Source organism: Notolabrus celidotus, chromosome 9 (genome assembly GCF_009762535.1).
Source record: "Notolabrus celidotus isolate fNotCel1 chromosome 9, fNotCel1.pri, whole genome shotgun sequence".
NCBI classification, from domain to species: domain Eukaryota; kingdom Metazoa; phylum Chordata; class Actinopteri; order Labriformes; family Labridae; genus Notolabrus; species Notolabrus celidotus.
Window position 1 is genome coordinate 12,294,407 of NC_048280.1, and position 18,987 is coordinate 12,313,393.

The window sequence follows — 18,987 nt, forward strand, 5'->3', positions numbered from 1 at the left end:
TGTTACACAGAAACTGAATTAGATCCAGTGAGCGACTGGTGCAGATTGGTCCTAAAAGAGAGGGGTTTTTTTATCTAGAAAAATGGAACGTTTCCAACATGAAATCAGCAGGAAAAAAACACACAGGATCACCATAAAGAGGATAAAAAATGTTTTTAGTGAAATTCATCTTTTCGGTGCATCTTAAAAGGTCTTCTTTTTTATCTCACTTATCTAAGAAAAGCAAAAATATTCTTTCATTCCGTCGGAATTTTCAAATTTAAAAAGGTGAAAAATTCCAAATCCTTATTTTGTGTGCCCAGAATGTATCGACTACACTTTGGCTGGCAACAAATGTAAAAGGTCCGATGTTAAGGCGTAGATTTATTCCATTTTGATACGATGTTAGAGCAAGTCTGGGCCTAACAATCTTTCAGTATGATACATATGAAGCCTCTGTTTTCTCCAAAAGTCAGGCACCGAGAAGTCCTAGAGCCCTGGTTCAGCAGTGATAATTAAAGGGAGGGAAAGAAAGGGCGGTGGGTCAGGGGGAGTGGGGTGTTCCCCAAGCCCTTCTTGTATCAAATTAGACAAATGTTAACAGGATTTAACCCCCTCTGTCAATAAGTAAAGGACAACATGTATCAAAAAATTAATGATATGTTGAACCTGTACGTGAGTGATCTTACTCGTGCATGATTTGCTGTATTTGTAGTGACAATAAAAGATGACTTTATTTATAGCTTTCCTTTATTTATTTCTTCTTTTTTTCTCTAAACAGCATACACACTAACTTGATTGGTTGTGGATGCCCTGGCAGGCAGTTGCTGGCAAGTCAGGCTTGACATGTAGGTTATCCTGGACAATGCACTCATTGTAGCTGCAACCAATGCTTTTCTGTGTCAGGGAGGTCATTAGAAAAACAAGTCAGTCAGAAAAACTGCTGGAGTGTATCAGCAAAAAAATCTGAGTAAGAGAGGTCAATCCCGCCATCATTGATGTTATTGTTGTCTATTTAGTGACCTTCTCATCCCAACCTCCATCGGTTGCAGAGATGTCTGCAACATACATACAGCAACGAGTCACAGTTGCAAATCTATTTGTTGAATACTGCTGTGCAGTAAGCAATACATTTAAGCATATGTTTCAAACATAAAAGTTAGGAGAACATTCAAAAATAGAAAACGGAATATTGATCATAGTCTTATAAGAAAGAGGTCACTGTGGTGCAGACAGCAGCATGTATTGTAAAGGTTTTATCCTTTAGGAAATGGTGGGGCTGTGAGTCTCTCGTTCATCAGGTTGGGCAAGCAGTACGCCATGAATGTTCTGAAAGAGAAAAAGAGAGAGGGAGGAAGAGAGAGAAAGAGGGACAATAAGTTAAACAATAAAGAAAAGTTGTGAGATAAAGGATACGATCGAATGCTTACAAGTTTTGTTATCTCAAAAATAATCAGTTGGAACATTAGGTGCATGGTTGCAAACAGTTAGGATGTTAAGCATGTTAGATTGATGATGGTAACAACTCAGAGTAGAGGAGAGACTTACTACGAGTTGGTGCTGTGTTGAGGTCTCTATCAGTTCCTGGATGAAAGGATGCTTAGAGAGAATGGAGAAGGGGACACAGTCCTCTGCTTTGTAGCCCAGCTCTTTGAATACATCCACCAGTTGCTAGAGATCAGCAGAGATGAACAGATTAACATTGATGAAAGAGTTTCATTTGCATGCTATGTTTGTTAATCATTCTTAGAAAAGACTATTTTAAGTGTAGACCTCAATGTTGTTAAAATGCACTATGCTTTTATCAAACCCCTGACAGCTTCAGTTTGCTTGGTAATCTTCTAGTTAGTTCAATTTTTCATTTGTGTATTTCCTTGAAAGCTCTCTTTTGACTTCTAGGCTATACCTCAGTGTACTCCTGCTGACTCGGGCAGCCTGGAAGAATGGGTTGTCCCTCTTTCATCTTGGTGAGTTTGTGGCAGACGACAGCAAGGAGGGCAGAGATGGACACTCCTTGCTCCTCCAGCACACTGCTTGATGCACACGGGTTAGTCTCTTCTTCCTTGTTTTCTTTATCAAGGTCCGGGGAGCTCAGCTCTATACTGGGCATGGACTATAGAGACAACACATTGATGTTATCTGATTGATGTGCAATAGTTTACATAGTTTAGTCATAGGAGATGGAAACAAATAATTACTTTAAATTATTGAATTTCAAGCACTCAATTTGCTTTTCTTAGTACTCTATTTTACTCACTTTGACAAGCTGACCCATTGAGGAGTGTTTGAGATGCTGTCCTGACACTACGCTGAGCGCTCTGATGAAGCCCTCTTTCGGGTTATGGTCAGCTGCTAGGTACTGCAGCATGGACACATAGTCCAGTTGTGGAGGAGAGATGGAGTGGTCTGCAAACAACTGGAAAAAAAACTAAGAAAAAAAAAACAGAGGCAAGATTTAATGTAAAAGTGTTATATCTGCATGCACAATCCAGTTTGTTTAGAGGTACAATAATGATACGATTTTATGGTTCGATCCTTTAGAGGTTTACAGCAAGACAGATGGCTTTAAATGAATCATCTTGTTTTTTGATACATTTTGAGGACTATATGAAGTTTATGTTGACTGGGAATTACAATAAGATGACAAGCATTGCAGGTGATTTACCTTGTGAAGGTTAGTCAGACGATCATTAGGTACAGGCTCAGAGGGGTCTTCAGGGACAGGCTGCGCTCTCTCTTTAGAAAACCACAACTCTGTCTGAGGATTAAAAAAACAAAGTTGTGAGAAACAACTTTAACGTTTCTTGCAAAAATCAGAAAGCTGTAGCTGTATACTATTCAAATGATATGAGTGTATCATTTGAGTGTATATAGAGACAAACCTGTTGGTACTGGTTCTCATTTATGTAGCCTGTGTTGCCAGTATCTGCTGTTTTGAAATGTTGTAGCACCTCCAGAAGCTGTGCCGGTGAAGGAAGTGGCCAAGGGAGGGCAGCACTGAGCAGAAAGCAACGCCAGTCTATCAGCTCATAGTCATCTGTTAGCAGAGATACAATCTCCATCCACTGGGGACAGGAGAGAAAAGGACATGCTCCTGTTATGGGTACTTATTTAAGTACATGGACAGTACAGTTTAAGAATTAGGCGTGTTGATCTGCTCTTTTGGTATACACAAGAAGTGCAGTCAGCAGGGTAATATTTATTTGTCAAATTACTCAGATTGTTCAGATATCAACTACAACAATTTTAAGGTCAACCTTGAGTTTTTTAAAGAGTACCTGTGTTTTATTTTTGTCAAGCCAGAGCTGAGGCAAAGAGTTCCTGTCCATGTTAACAGAGATGATACCCTCAAGCATACTGGAGAACTCAGAACTGGATATGAGGCCTGAAAGTTAGAAAAATAAATGAATGGATAAAAAGCAAGAAAGCAGGTATCAGGGATCAAAACACAAACATCTCCCTTGTATTCACCTGAAGGAGCAACAGAGTACAGCTGTTGGTAGAGTGCCTCTAATTGAGTGATGGTGGGGGTGGACTGTATTGGTTTCTCCAGAGGCGTTGGACATGAAGGGGGGGCTGGGCTGGCCACCATGTGACAGTCCCCATTCAGGTAGAAGTCTGTAGATTCCTAGACAAGGCAATATTTGGGAAGAATTCAGATTACATCCTACAGTGACTAGATAAAGAAAAAAATTACTGTAAAAATAACATTTATAAAGGCTGTACATACCAACACAAGCTCTTTCTGCAACTTAGTATCAGTCTCTATGTGGTGGCGAACTACTTCTGTTAGCTGGTCAATACTAGAGAGAAGAAAACAAGAGATAGATTTAGAAGAAATGTCAAATGAACAGGCTTAAATACACCAGATATGGCTCACTCCCAGTAAAGATTAAAACCTAACATTAAGCATTACGAATATTTCTATCCTCAAGCCACAGTCTTCAAATATCTTCAGGCTTACTATCAAGGCGTTCCTTAATTTTAACATCTTTAATGTTCTCTAATAACTAATCTTCCCTCACTAACTCTCACCCATTCATGTCCCTCTAAATGCGCACAGATGGTCCTAACAATCTTATACCATACATGAACCCACTCTCACACTGTATTATACCTCTTCATTTCTGTAAGATAGTGATCCTGCAACCACTTCTCCATGCTGCTGAAGGTCTGTTCTGCTCTACTATGCAGGGAGTGTAGCATCACCAGACCATGACCTTTCACTAGAGCAATGCGCACTTTTGCTGCATTCCCTGAAAAACACACATGCATACAGGAAGACAAAGGAGACCACTATAAGTGCGTATTGACATTATCTGGATACAAAACAAATGATGGAGCTGCATGTATTTGTCCTTATTACACAGTGTTTGGAAAATAAAACCATAAAAGAAATCACAATATATTTATATGAAAATTAAATACACTGGGATGTTAAGTTACTGAATCTCTTCTTGTGTGTATGTAGGTGTGAATGTGTGTTTGTGCATACCCTCGTGACCCAGTGCAGCTGCATATTCTTTATGTATCTTGTCTCTGACTTTCTCTGCATGACTCTTCCTTGCGTTTTTGGCTTCAGCTGGTGCAGGGCTGGGTGCAGGAGGTGGGGTTGGTGGATCTAGAGGAATAAGATTATGAGTAAGACCTTCTGGGATATACAATGCATGCTAGATGAGAACTCTCCATTGTTTTCTAATCTTTTACAGACAACATACCCTTTGTCTTTTTTGACGACTGCTTCCTATTGTCTTTTTTTTTTGCACTTCCAGGGGCCTTTGGCTTTTCCTTCTCTGGTGGTTTCTCCTTCTGCTCTGTTGTCTCCCTCTGGTGGGCTTCTGCTGACACCTACATATAAATACCACCCAATTAAATCAGGAATTAAAGAACATGAACACTGCGTATACTTAAAAAAAATATGCTCATTCAAATTCTTAAACACAGAGCATTACCAATTTTCTGATGGCTGCCAGGGCTTCTTCGTAATCGGAGATCAGTTTCTCATGAGGCTGCTGCAGTAAACAATAAAAAGAGCTCATATCTCTGACTGACACAACACCATCAATATTTGTATGTAAATATATCATTTAGATGCTAATCTCAACAGTCATATTTAGGTTAACTAGAAAAATAATTACTTAATCAACCAGAAGTAACTGTCTTATACAGTGGCATATTCTGAAACAGTGAGAATATAGAAAGACAGCAAAGTATCTTAAAACCGATCCTTAAAACAACAGGGAGCCAGCGTAGGGATGCTAAAATTGGGGTGATGTGGGAAAATCTTTAAGTTCCACACTCCAATTTTAGCATCCCTACACTGGCTACCTGTTGTTTTTAGGATTGATTTTAAAATACTTTTAATCACATTTAAAGCACAACATGGACTCACCCCTCGATACATCTCTGAGCTCTTATCCCCCCATAAACCAGGACGCAGTCTGAGATCCTCTAGCAGTGCTCTGCTTGCTGGTCCACAGTCTAGACTAAAAACTAAAGGCGACATGGCCTTTGCTGTCAAAGCCCCCCGACTGTGGAACAGCCTGCCAGAGGAAATCAGACTTGCAGAGTCAGTCCCTCATTTTATTTCACTACTCGACACACTTTTATCGTAAAGCTTTTATTTTGTGAATTCATCTTAATCTTTAACGTTTTATCTCTCTGCTTTTACTGTCTGTTTGTTTTTATTGCTTCTCTGCTTTTATTGTGTTTTTATTATTTTTGTGAAGCACTTTGTTGCTTGTATTAAAAAGTGCTATATAAAGAAAGGTATTATTATTATTATTTTATTTATAAACATCAGACTGAAGATAGAAGTGTATTCTTAAATAGCTATATCAGTTAGAGACTTCAAGAAAAACATGAGTGACATCAAAATAAAACTAAGGCAGGATATTCTTTGTGACACTACCTTGACAGGTTCCGCTTGACCCTCGCTTTTCGTCTCGGACATCTCGCCGGAGGGGTCAGGACGTCTCGGGAGAAAGGGAATACTGGAGCAGATGATAAAGTTGTTTGTAAATGTGTGAGTTTTTGAGGTGTGTATAGAAAACATCCAGTTAATCTTATAAACATACACAAAATAAAGAAACACTGTGTTTGTTGGTGCTCCTTCCTTACAATTTACTTTTCCACCTGAGCTCCCCATCATCCGTCTGGCTGCACACACTCGTGTCTACTGGCTCAGTACTGTTGGCACAAAAAAAACTGTCATTATCTGAACTATTAACATGGTTAGGTTGTGATTTAAAGTGTGTGTCTTGCCTCTCATCAGTAAGATCCTTGTCCAGTAGAGGGATGCAGACAAAGTTTGAAGGTAGCTCAGGAAGCACTTGTTTGTACATGCCCAGATAGTAGACTTTTAAGATGCAAAGAGTATCCTGGAAACGATCCAACTCCACCTACAACCAAGATTATAGTTCTGCTAAAATCACACTGACTAGTCATGTACAATCCAAAAAAGCCTATTAACTATAAACACGGGAGGATGCAAGTACAAATTACACCACATGAAGAAAGTATTCTCAAAAACTAGATTATAAACTAATGAATGAGACAAAAGTCCAGCCAATTGTTGAAGTTACCTGCATGAGCACAGAGTGGTTGTTGATGACAACAGCACTGTGGTCCTCCAGCCAGCTTTCCCCCAGGGCTTCCTTCTCTTGCTCATCTTCCTCCTTTCGTTTATCACTAATGTCCCACAAACGTTCTCGCAATTCCTGAACACATTTTAAAATATCTCCGTATATCTTATGCTTTCATTTTAAGCTGTTTCAGAATATTTTTATTGTAATAAATTACAAAGACTCTTACATCCAGTCGTAGATGTAGCTCTGCTTTGGTATCCTCGTCTTCTCTCATATCATCAGCAATGCTGTTGAAGTCCTTCTGCCACTGAGACACCAACTCTTGTTTCAAGTCTGGACGCCCGAGGTAATGTTTATACTTCTCTCTAAAGACACAAGGAAAAATAAATACATACAAAGTCATGCATGAGAGCACAATTTTGAATAACTTAACCATTCATGTCGTAGAAACACTACATCCTAAGCTATAAAACTAGATTTTTTTTTTCCCAAACTGACTCTCTTGACTGCTGCTGGCATTATAATGCATAATATACTGTATCATAATTATCTTTGCAATATTATATTATGTTATATTACATTATTATTGTAACTACAACTCATGGTCATATTAAATACCCATATTTATTTTTATTTATTGCTTAATCTGTCATTACCAACCATAATCACACCATGTCAACCTGTCACTACTGAAACATTTTTAATACTGCCTGTAATTACTTCTATTTAATCTATATTCCATTGTAACATTGTAGATATCTAAAATGTATTCTAACTTTATTTATCTATTGTTATTTTTACTTATTGAAACTTCTTGATTGTACTTATGTCTGGGTTGCTGTAACAACTGAATTTCCCCCCCGGGGGAACAATAAAGTAATATCAATAAAGTAATATTTTATCTTATTTCCAAATCGCAAAACATGACGTAAAAGTCAGCAATACACAGGTTTTCACAATTTGTTTATATATACTTAAAGTAGAACATCAAATACATCATGGTCAAACTACTCAAATCTCTGCTAGAATACCTGATGTTGTAAAGATGGTGGTCAATAACAGTGCGTTGTGAGCGCAGCTGCTGCATCACTGTCTTTATGTTGTTCACATAAGAATTGCACACTTCATCCCAATGTGGGCACAGGTTCTCTGGGATCTCCTTGGAAAGGAAGATGAAGAGGAGGAGATGAACAAAGCAATGGGTTAGGTATTACAGAGGACTTTAAAACAATAAAAGATGTTAGGAGGGTGACACATGACGTAGCATTGTAGCCTACAGGAGGAAGGGGTTCATCTATGTAGACCCAGGTGGGTGAACCTGGGAGAGGTGACCCAGGTGGGATCTTGGTGGATCTCCGAGTGTCTATATTGGTCAGTGAAGAAATTGATGACCTCCGTGAGTGTCCTGTTTACAAGCCAGGGGAAGGATACATAAAATCACTTTAACAAACGCACTTTTGAATATTCATTTTTGACAGCATCAAACTAAAATCTGACTGTACTATTCAGCTTTGCATCACTATCCCCAAAATGATATTTTCAATTCCACAGACTGTTAGTCGATCACCTCTGGGGGAGTTGGAGTTGGACCTGGAAAGTGACTTCAGTCTTTCTGTTTTTTCTCCCTTAAGACTTGAGCAGGAGTCTGAGAGGCCCAGAGCTTTGTCTGCGATAGCTGGTGATCTGTCAACGGTGGAAGATGTGGCAGAAGAGTGCGTTTCTAGGGCTCTCCCACTTTCCAACATTTCACCTTCATCTTGAGAGGTGACACAAGCTAATTACGCAGATTACAGAAATTGTGAGTAAACATCTTTCACTTCACATTATTTTTGATATAATCATGTAAATAAAGATAAACATTACTCCGAACAGAACAGTGAAAAAAACAAACAGGATTATGATTTCAGTACTGTTCTTAGTACTAAAACTACAACCAGTTACCTTCCTGTCTTTGCAACATAACTTGCTGCAGGGCAGACTCCACCCTCTTGTAAAGCTCCTCCTCGTCAACATCTGCATCAACTCGGACCAAAATGTTTTGCTTTCCACCAAACATATTTTCCAGTTTTGGCCAGGAGTCATGAAAAGCTGTGATCCTTTATAAGGGTTAGGAAATTAGACATTAGAGACACAGCCACGTAGCAGCAGTGATGTGTCAGCAGTGGTGAACAGTAACAAAGTAAATTTACTTTTTGAGTATATGTACTTTACTTGAGTATTATTTTTGGGGGGTACTTATTACTTTGACTCCACTACATTTGAAAGACAAATATCATAAGTTTTACTCCACTACATTTCTAGTCAGCTGATGAATTTTCTTTTCCTTTCTGAAATCTGATCACAAAGACAGCCGTACCTCGGATGAGTGTAGAGCAAATGCAGCGCAAACGTTATTCCGATCAGTCCGTTTATTTAGTTGTGGTAATGATGGCTATGGCCTAGTAGGATGATGATTCTCTACCTGAGCACCATGGCCATATTTCAAGCCCACGTTTGAGGTTTTAGAAATAAAGAGTGATTCCTATTGTTGTAAATCTCTGATCTGTTTACCACACAAACTTCATCACAGCCTACAAAACATCACCATCTAACCTGAGAAAGCATGTGGAGGTCTGTAGCTAACAAGCTGTTTTTTATTCCAGATGAACATTTGAAACTTGTCTGTGTTTGTAGTAACTTAGTTTATATTTCATGGTATACTTTTCAGATATGAAATCCTGTTTTCTAGATAAACATAGCGAAGCTGAATGTACACCCATGAATTCTTGACTGCACTCATGCTTTGTGAAAATACGTTTTGAGATATTTTGAAAAGTACTTTGAATACTTAAGTATTTTTAAAAGCAAGTACTCTACTTTAATACTCTACTTTAACTCAAGTAATAATTTGACAGAGCAACTTTCACTTGTATTGGAGTAACGTTTGACCAGGAGGATCTAAAGTTTGACTTAAGTAATGAAGCTGTGTACTTTGTCCAGCACTGTGTGTTAGATAGGCTTCTGATTTTCTCTTCCTACCTGTGCAGAGTCTGTGCCTGATACAAGGCGTTGTCTGTAGAATGGGAGGTTGCTGCGTCAACACAAGATTCTGTAGCAAGAAAGGGAAAACACAAAAAGACAACTTATGTTTACTTGTCTAGTACTTCTCTTTGTACTAGTATAGTCTAACAATAGTTTTTTCGTAGCTCCCTTCACGTAACACACCCTGACCAAATGCGCGTTTGACCACACACTCATCAGGGACATCGAACAGCAGAGCCAGGTCCAGTGCAGGAGCAGGAGCTGGTGGTGGTTTGGGAGGATTAGGATCAGCAGCAAGGTTTGTCCTGCTGTCTACAACATCATTCCCTCCATCTACAGATCCGCCCAGGGCTTTCTCTAGTAGGTGGGCGTGGGTGATGTCTGCTGGAAAGCCATCCAGGATCCAACCTGAACGAGCTGGAACTTTTCTAGTACAGACACAACAGACATGTCACTGTCTAGAGACTGATTCTTATACATTTGTTTGTATGAAAGTAAGACAATATCATAGAGATTACTCCCAAATGAGAAACTATTTGCATACTTTATATAGCAATAGACTGATTTATATGCACAGTATTTTATAACAATACAGGTTATGTGTTTACCTGATGGCCTCTACTATAATGTCCAATAAAAGCTCATCGGGAATGGTGCTGCCCTTCTTCAGCTCTTTTTCTGCAGCTGCTCCCAGCATGGCTTGGGTAGACAACTGTCAAAAAGGAAAATAGCTGCATTCTAAACCCACAAATTTTGGAGTAAATCTTGAATGTTTAAAATAACAAATAACTAATTTCTCAAAAAGTCCAAATTTCAGAAGAAGTGAACAAAATAGACTCACTTTTATGTTGCTGTCCCTACACTCCTCTTGAGCTTCAAGATCTGGAAAAAAAATGATGAGTGTTCCCATCGGAGGAGCACAACTTGATAAGCAGTTGATTCTTTAACAAGCAGATAAACACACTGCAGCGTATAGTGTAAAACAGTACAGAGAAGAGACGTGCCACCCACCAGGTTTCAGTAATGTTGAGGATGTATGCTGTTTCTCACTCTCGCTCTCTCCCTGCTGCTCCATTACCTGTTAATGTATTTAAAAGACGGGTTGTGCAAAAGATGAAGTGTTTAAGATTATTTAGTACCTTTCAAGGCCTTGCATTGACAGCTTAATACATTTTAGCACCAGGAGAGGAGACTCTATGTTCATGAAAAATCTTGTATGTGACAAAACTTACATTAATTAAGAATACTATCATACTGTAACTGGCTCACCTCTTCATTCTTGTGAGCATCCAGTGCCTCCTCAATCAGTGTGTCAGCAGCTAATACATGGATGCCATGGGCTAAAGCATAAAACAACACACATACTGAGCCATAAACTATATATACACATTCATTCTTGGTTTAGAATTTATTACTTGACATTGACATTGTATTGAAGTATATGTTGCACCAATGTGTTGCTGTTGCATGCCATGTACCTTGGGCAATCTTGGATAAGCAGGTGGTCTTGCCAGAGCAAAACTTGCCAAGGACACAAGCCTTAAGAGCAAAGTGAGGGAAAGAAGGTAAGGAGGGCTCCACAACAACATGTGGATTTACAATGTTCCTCAGTCGCTGGACAACATGCCCAAGAATGTTGTTGTTGGTCAGGGGTAATTTGGTCTCCCCTGCTTCCTCTGGCCATGCCCACTCACCTACCATGTTCTGTTAAAAATAACAAATGACTCAGACAGAGGATCTTCAGCGTTCAGATAGTTTTGTGACTTCAGTTCAGGCATAATTCAAACTTTTTAAGGCCAAAATAATGTGGCCTTGTCGGATTTACCCTTCTGAAACACACACATAACAAACAATTTCAAAAGCACACTGCACTCATGTTTCAGACTCACAGTGTATTCATCATAGTCCTGGTTTTTGAGTAACTCCTGCTTCTTAAGCTCTACAGGGTCTAGCTGGGTTGAGAATTCAAACCCTGGTTGTTGGTCCTTTACTGGCTCATAGAGAGGCAGACCACTGAACAGCAGTTCCTTCCACTCTCTCACCAACTTCTGTGGAATCAGCCTGAACATAAAAAAAAGACAAAAATGAAAAGAGGAAAAGCTAGACTGAACCACTCTGAACCAAAACAGAATCACCTCTCTCATGCAGTGACTACACTGCAATGATTTTGAACTTCCAATTGTAGTCAAAATTACTCAGATTACACTTTTTTTCTGGCTGCAAATGAGAAAAGTTAAAATTTTTTGAGAAAGTGTTAATCTAACACTGTGTACAAGAGCTGATTTGGTGGATATGTAATATATAGGGCGGCAGCATACATGTAGGTGTATAGGTCATGTATAGGTCATACAGGGGGCTGTGCATGTATGTGGTTATTATGCATTTGATTAAGGTAAGAAGCAGACAGGTTTTGTAGATCTCCTGATTTTATTTGACCACAGGTCAGTTGTACAGAACCGTTTCTTATATATTTTTTCACAGTTAGTGAAGTTGCATGAGTCTGTAATGCACCGTTTTCTGTCTTAAACCACATTTCAGATTGACAGTGCTCTCCTAGGATACACTTCAATGTGTTTCTGTAGAGGAAAATATGAAACAATGGAGGCAGATGATATCATAAGGTATTATTGGCTCATATTCTTTTTTAGTTGTTCCTGATTGTTATCTTTGACGTTATGAGGCTCTTTCCTTGAAAGGACACAGCAGCTTATTTTTATGTGATATATAATAATAATTAAAAAATGCTGTTTTATATTTGAATATGAACTTTGTTCAGACATGAATTCATGAGTAAAACTTTCAGACATTGAGGACAGAGAAGAAATCCCTTCATTCAGCCTATAAATCAAAAGCCTTACTTACTCTTACAACAATCATGGAGAATAATACTTCGGAACTACCAAGAGACACACATTTATAACACAATTTGGAATTCCAGCTTATTCCTTATTAACAGAGCAAGAGCCTTTACGGTAGGTTTTAGGCCTATATAGTTTAAGTGTTTTCAACAATGTGTTACGTACTTCCCAGTGAGCAGTCGATATTCTCCGATCTTGGTGGCCAAGTCCACTACCTGCTCCACAGTGTCCTTGCAGATAGCAAAGTGCTTCTTGTATCTGCTCTCAGTTCGCTCTGCAGCAATCTTGCTACTGAGTTCGAGCTCCTTTCTGATCTCCTCGGCACCCTCCAACCTAGCCTGCTGAGCCAAAGCCTGCACCAGGCCCCGATCAGAAAGATGAAATGAGTAAGGAATGCATGACATGAAAGTTCCTGCTTTTGAGCATTGACGTAAAAAAGAAATGTTGTATGTAATATCATTTATTTTTTTGTGCTAAACCAGATAGACTTGGTTTTATGTGTAAATGTAGAAAGAAACAACTACTAACAAGGCTTAAGGCTTTTTTTTTTTATCGCCTGAAATTGTGTCTCAAGAGTCTAAGACTTGATCCCACAACAATTTGCTCTTGAATCGATAACAAGACCACTACAACATGACCACACCAGACAATAACACCCATCAATTCATTAGCTACATTTCTTTTCTTTAGGGGGCTGCAGGGAGGCTGGACCAAGTAGCAGGGATCAGCTGTGTTGTAAATGTAACACTGAAATCATGCTGCAGCATGGCTTTCATCTTTTCCATCTATACGTTTCTGTGCTTTGTCTTTAATCAAACCAGGCTTCTACTTTATTGGTGTCACTGTAAAGAAAGAAAAAATACATACACACATACTGTAGTTGTCCCTACCTGTCCCACTGAAGTTGTTGTTTCTCTTAACACTAGCAAATACTCTGTTGATACTATACAGGCTACCAATATCATCCCTTTTTCTCTCTCTCTCTCCCTGTGACACATCTTGATCACTCATACAGCCTAATACAAAGTGATAAAAGAGAGGATTTTTCTTCTTCCTTATTTGTCCTATCTCACCGCCTCCCTCTCCAGAGCCTCGCGGAAGTCCCTCTCTCTTCGCTGCTGGTACTGCTTCTCTCTGAACAGGCGGCTCTCCCGGATCACTTCCTTCTGCTTTCGCATCTGGAGGTGCTGAGCTGCCGAACGCTGCTCCTGCTGAGCCTGACTTGTCAGACGCCTCACTAGCTGCTCCTCTCGTTGTGCCTCCTGCAGGGTGAGGCAGTTTGCTGATTATTTAATTTATTTGGGTTAAGATGATGACTTTTAAAGAACAAACTGTCCTGATATTTTTTCAGATTAAAAAACAATGGATAAAAGACAAAATTTAGATAGCAAGAGGAAGACTTTTCAGCAGAAGAAATAGATTGTAAGCATTGTATTATCAAGTTTCACCTCCTGAGCTTCATGGGCCATTAGCTGCTCCACCTTGGATCTGAATTGTCTCTTCTCTCTCTGTTCTCGAGCAAGAGCACTCTCCTCTCCCCTCTGTCGGATATCCTGTAAATATTTGCTATTGGATTGTAAAACCAGCTTAGTTCCACTTCCAGGGATCTCACAGCCACGGTTGCTGCCACCAAGGGGGTCTCCAGGGAAAGGCTGTCCACTAGAATTTAAAATATTCAAATTACTTTTGAAGTAACTGTTCCGATGTATGATGGTCAATACATAGAAAATTAAGCTGACACAAACAGTTACATATCATAACTACACATTTTCTCTCACCTTGAAGGGGAGACAAAACTGTAAGGGGCCACTTTCTTCCTGTTTGTCTCAAACTGGGCTATTTCAGTCTGAACTCTCTGTAAACACAAAATGGACAGCAGTTATAAAAACACAAGAAAGACAAAAAGCAGCAGCCGCAGTAACAAGTTATCAGTTTTGAGAAGATCTTTGAACATCCTCTAAATTAAGGAAAAAACAGACCTGAACATTACCTGTGAGTTAGTTCAGGCAGGCAACTCAAGCAGCTCTGATTTTACACTTCATGCATCCCCTCACAATCACTGACAATGGTATCCTCTAAATGTTGTGTTCTATATAAGCTGCAAGGTTTCAAGTCACCCCTCTGCTCTGTCATTGCAACAGCTGCCCAGAACCATTACTGTGCTTTAACTTTCAGCTCCACTACATCCTTAGCATCTACCTGCAGGCTTTGGCTAAGGATTTTAGCTCTTATCTCATCATGACTCAGATTTCAGTATGTAAAATACATCTGCACGGATTGATGAAGCCTGAGACATAAATGATACTGATCTGCTTCTACAATAAACATTTTCAAACCATTGCAACATGAGTTGTCTAAGTGATAGTACTTGTCCCTGAATTTCTTATTCCAGGTTAAATCATTTTTCATTATTTACTCAACAGACTCTGAATATCAACCTGAGTATCTCAAGGGATTTCTATCTAGACTTAAGGCCTGTTTCAGCAGGATTCATCACCCATTAACACTCTGACCCTGTGTCAGCAAGCCAAAAATAAAATCCCTCTGTGGGTTGGTAACTTATCAAATTTAATTTGTATCACACCTGAGCTTGTTGTTCTCTGCGTTGCAGCTGATGTCTCTTCTTTAGGTCGAGCTGTGAAGTGTAGGGAGGGGGCCTCGGCACCTGGACAATGGCAGCCTGCTTGTACGTCATGATGCTGTTGTGCTTCTTTCGACACATCCGCATCTGCAATGTACACAGTTCCACACTGTCAGTGCCATTTGCTTTCCTTTATTCCGTCAACAACAATGGTTCTGTTAATCAATCAGTAAGTCCAATTTAGACATACACATCCCCCGATGGGTGCTGGACCCAAAACAATTCAGCATAACAAGAAAAAAAAAAAAAGAAATCATGAAAAATAATAATGTTGGCTTGAAACGTCACTCTGTGCTAAATAAACCCTTCAGCGGGAGCTTTCTGGTATGCAGTATCAGTATTGTATTACTATAAGACCAGCATTGACATGCTATATAGTATTCGTGTGTGACTGAAACCACAAAGAAAACATTTTAAAAACTCAAAGCGATAAAATGGAATCCATGGTCCACCTCAAAGTCTGGCCGTAAATTTTACCCTCTTAAGTACCTTTTCAATATTTGTCATTCTCCTCTCCTCCTGCCCTTTGAGTGGTCTGGTTTGCTGGATGAGATGAGTCATCACAGACCTCTCCCTCAATTGCTGACATTTCTCTTCATAGTGCTCAGAAATGTTATGCAGCTTCAGCTCTGCATCGCGTTTTACCACCTGATGCAACCGCTATAAATAAAGGAATAGAGAAAGATCATTGAAAATGTATGTTATTGTAAATATTGATGTAATGATGAATGAATAACATGGACTTACAAAAGGATCATACAACTATTTGACCAAAACACAGAATTACCATAGTGCATTATATGGTTTTTAAAGGTACGGAGTATGTCCATCTAAAATGCCCCCCTTACATCAGAGTAGATCTCATGCTCCTTTTTATGTAAGCCAGCATTGGCTGCAGGCTGCATGATTTCCATTACTGTCCCACTGATTTCTGCTTTCTTCTTCTTCTCTAGCGAGATATAGAGTTGGTACAGAAGGCGTGTGGCAACACCCTGCCTCTCCTGCATCAGGTCCTGAGCTGTGTTTATGTCGAAGGAGATCCCCAGTAACTGAAGAGTAGGCTCAAGGCGGGTGAAGTTGTTCAGTTTGGAGATTGAGGTGCTATGAGACAAGGTGTTGACAATTAAGAGGATTTCAAGTTAGCTGGATCAGTCAGCTATTTTTTCAGTCCAAAAAATACCAGAACATCAAAGAGCATTGATAGACAGCAGAAGGATGGGAGCAAGAACTTACTCTTTCTTCATAAACATACTGAAGTCATTCTGCAGCTGATATTTATGCAGAACCTCCCCAATGAGGTAACCACTAGAGAAATTATTTGCAAAGGTTTTTGGCTCTGTGAAGAAAAACATGCAATCATTTGCAGATATGAAACATCTTTGAACATAACACCACTTTGTTCTTTTGTTCAAAGCAATAAAGGTCTTGGCAATGTTTTAAAGTTGGTTATCTAAAATGGCATAAATTATTGTTTTGAGTACTTTTGAGTATTCCCTGTCTACACAATTGCCAACTCAACACCAAACTAGCTTTGAATTTTTTGTCAGGCTTTTCTATTTATGAATGACGTTGCCCAAAATATCCCCTACCCCAACGATGCCTCGAATAAGCCAGGTTAGTTATTATTATTTCTTTATCACCCGGCTTTCTTACTGATCTTCCGGTTCTGTAAGAAGCTTGATTCTGATTGGTCAAAACCCCTTGACAGCGATTATTAACATTCACTAACATGAACAACACCAGAGTCAAAATGATTGCATGCATTCATGTCAAAACAATCCTCTGAAAAGTACGGTGGCCCTGAAGGACAAAACATTTACAAAAGATGAAACACTTTTACAAAGGTCGAGAAAAATTTACATTTAAGGAAACACATTTACATAATCCAAAAACACTTTTAAAAGTGGTGCGAAAATTTTACAAACAGCGGGACAATTTTTCCATTTCTGAAAAAAAATTATATTTATTTTTAATGGAAAGGGAATGTACCAAATACCGGAAGTGATCCGGGAGGCATCGAGTGAGGGGTCCTTTAGTATGTTTTGATGGAGAGAAACCAAACTGAGCGACGCTTGGTAACTGGTACCAGATCACTTCCGGTGTTTTGTATATTCCCTTTCCATTAAAAATGAATGTAAATTTGTTTCAGAAATGATTAAAGTGTTCCGTCATTTATAAAATTGTCGCACCACTTGTAAAAGTGTTTCATCTTTTGTAAATTTGTTTTCTTAAATGTAAATTTGTTTTGGCCTTGGTAAAAGTGTTTTGCTGATGTAATTTTGTTTTATAAAATGCAAAAATGTTTTCCAATATGTAGATTTGTATCCAACTTTGTAAAAGTGTCTGATCTTATGTAAATTTGTTTTGTCCTTCAGGGCATTCGTAGAACGAGTTCCGTCACATGTAACAGGCAGACAAGAATCATTCACCATGACGTGAAATCACTGGGATTATTTTTTTAAACTGTAAACATAAAATATTTTAGTCAATGTTTTTGACAACGTGTTTGTATTTTAAGTTAGTGGCCGGGTATTAAGCGGGATAATGTATGGTTAGCATGTTGTTATGGGAAAAAGTACCGCTTCAGGGTCGGTGTCTTCTCTCATTCTTTTCCCCATAACAACCTGCTAACCATACACTATCCCTCACTTAGCTATTAAAACATTAGCTTCTTAAACATCCATCACACTGCAAGCTTTGAAAATTCAAATACCTTTTGTATTGGGTAGTGTGCCAAAGAAGTCACGGATCCTATGATAGCTAGCAGGTAGTTTGATACGCAGTAATGAAGTCACACTTACCAATAGTTTTTGACAGCCGGAGCTCCTCATTTAGCCACCTGCACAATATATCCGACATCTTTATTATTTAACTTTCAACTTAGACAAAAACCATTAACTAATGTCCATGTTAGCATGTAATAGTTTGCCTATTTAGCTCGCTAATATCGGCTGAAAATCATCGAAACGCAAAAGACACCCCTGCGAGTCACTGTTGTCATGGTGACACGTCAACTAGGTTGCCCTGTGTGCTCCAGGAGGGCACTCAAGGGAGCGGGCGGGCCTAGCAGGTCCTGGATCAGTTTTCTCTACTGAACGGCAACAAAACGAGGAGTAAAATGACTACAAACTGATCCAAATCCTGTATGATTTCACTCGTATGAAGGTCATTAGGGACGACAGTATTTTTAGCAACACTTGACTGCAGCCTGCCTTCACCAATTAGGGAACGAATGAACAGAGACCGAAAATGTACTTCATTTAGAGCAGATCTTTTCATGCCTTTTGGAAACGTTATTGCTATTGTAGAGAGATAATATGTACGGTGGCCCTGAAGGACAAAACAAATTTACAAAAGATGAAACACTTTTACAAAGTTGGAGAAAAATCTACATATTGGAAAACATTTTTGCATTTTGTAAAACAAAATGACATCAGCAAAACACTTTTACCAAGGCCAAATCAAATTTGCATTTAAGATAACAAATTTACAAAAGATGAGACACTTTACAAAGTTGGATACAAATTTACATATTGGAAAACAATTTTACATTTTATAAAACAAAATTACATCAGCTAAACACTTTAACCAAGGCCAAATCAAATTTGCATTTAAGATAACAAATTTACAAAAGATGAAACAATTTTACAAAAGATGAAACAATTTTACAAAAGATGAAACAATTTTACAAAAGACGGAGCACTTTTACCGTTAAGTCTGACTCCGTTTAGCCTGAGGCTATGTGGTCTGAGGCCGGTTCATCTGAATTATGACACATGATGAAGGTTTTGGGGAGATATGATGGAGCTTTTCTGGAGACATGATGCTTTTTCATCTGAGGTCTGACACCTCTCTCTGAGACCAGAGGATGTCCTAATATGTAAACCATGTTCATCTCCGT

The 18,987-nt window shown here is 39.0% G+C and overlaps 1 protein-coding gene across 2 annotated transcripts; it reads right to left on the minus strand.

Moving 5' to 3' along the window:
- Window positions 1-1,203: 1,203 nt before the first annotated feature.
- Window positions 1,204-18,392, minus strand: spef2 (sperm flagellar 2). Of its 2 annotated transcripts, none has more exons than XM_034692713.1 (39): window positions 17,888-18,392; window positions 16,320-16,422; window positions 15,935-16,187; window positions 15,576-15,746; window positions 15,030-15,173; window positions 14,224-14,300; window positions 13,894-14,104; window positions 13,519-13,707; window positions 12,611-12,798; window positions 11,477-11,648; window positions 11,066-11,291; window positions 10,857-10,927; window positions 10,599-10,665; window positions 10,429-10,469; window positions 10,196-10,299; window positions 9,771-10,015; window positions 9,585-9,654; window positions 8,508-8,662; window positions 8,134-8,340; window positions 7,844-7,971; window positions 7,598-7,725; window positions 6,793-6,931; window positions 6,564-6,698; window positions 6,244-6,380; window positions 6,100-6,168; window positions 5,891-5,972; window positions 4,932-4,991; window positions 4,698-4,827; window positions 4,475-4,600; window positions 4,097-4,235; window positions 3,710-3,782; window positions 3,451-3,607; window positions 3,258-3,364; window positions 2,862-3,044; window positions 2,645-2,737; window positions 2,237-2,407; window positions 1,886-2,092; window positions 1,528-1,650; window positions 1,204-1,308 (listed from the first exon to the last, which is right to left on the minus strand). In XM_034692713.1, exons 1-39 carry the CDS (start codon window positions 17,943-17,945, stop codon window positions 1,243-1,245), a joined length of 5,205 nt encoding a protein of 1,734 aa, XP_034548604.1. In that variant the 5' UTR covers window positions 17,946-18,392; the 3' UTR covers window positions 1,204-1,242. The 2 variants fall into 2 exon arrangements, with proteins under 2 accessions (XP_034548604.1, XP_034548605.1); XM_034692714.1 differs by having other exon boundaries at window positions 8,134-8,322; window positions 17,888-18,299.
- Between the last annotated feature and the right edge of the window lie 595 nt (window positions 18,393-18,987).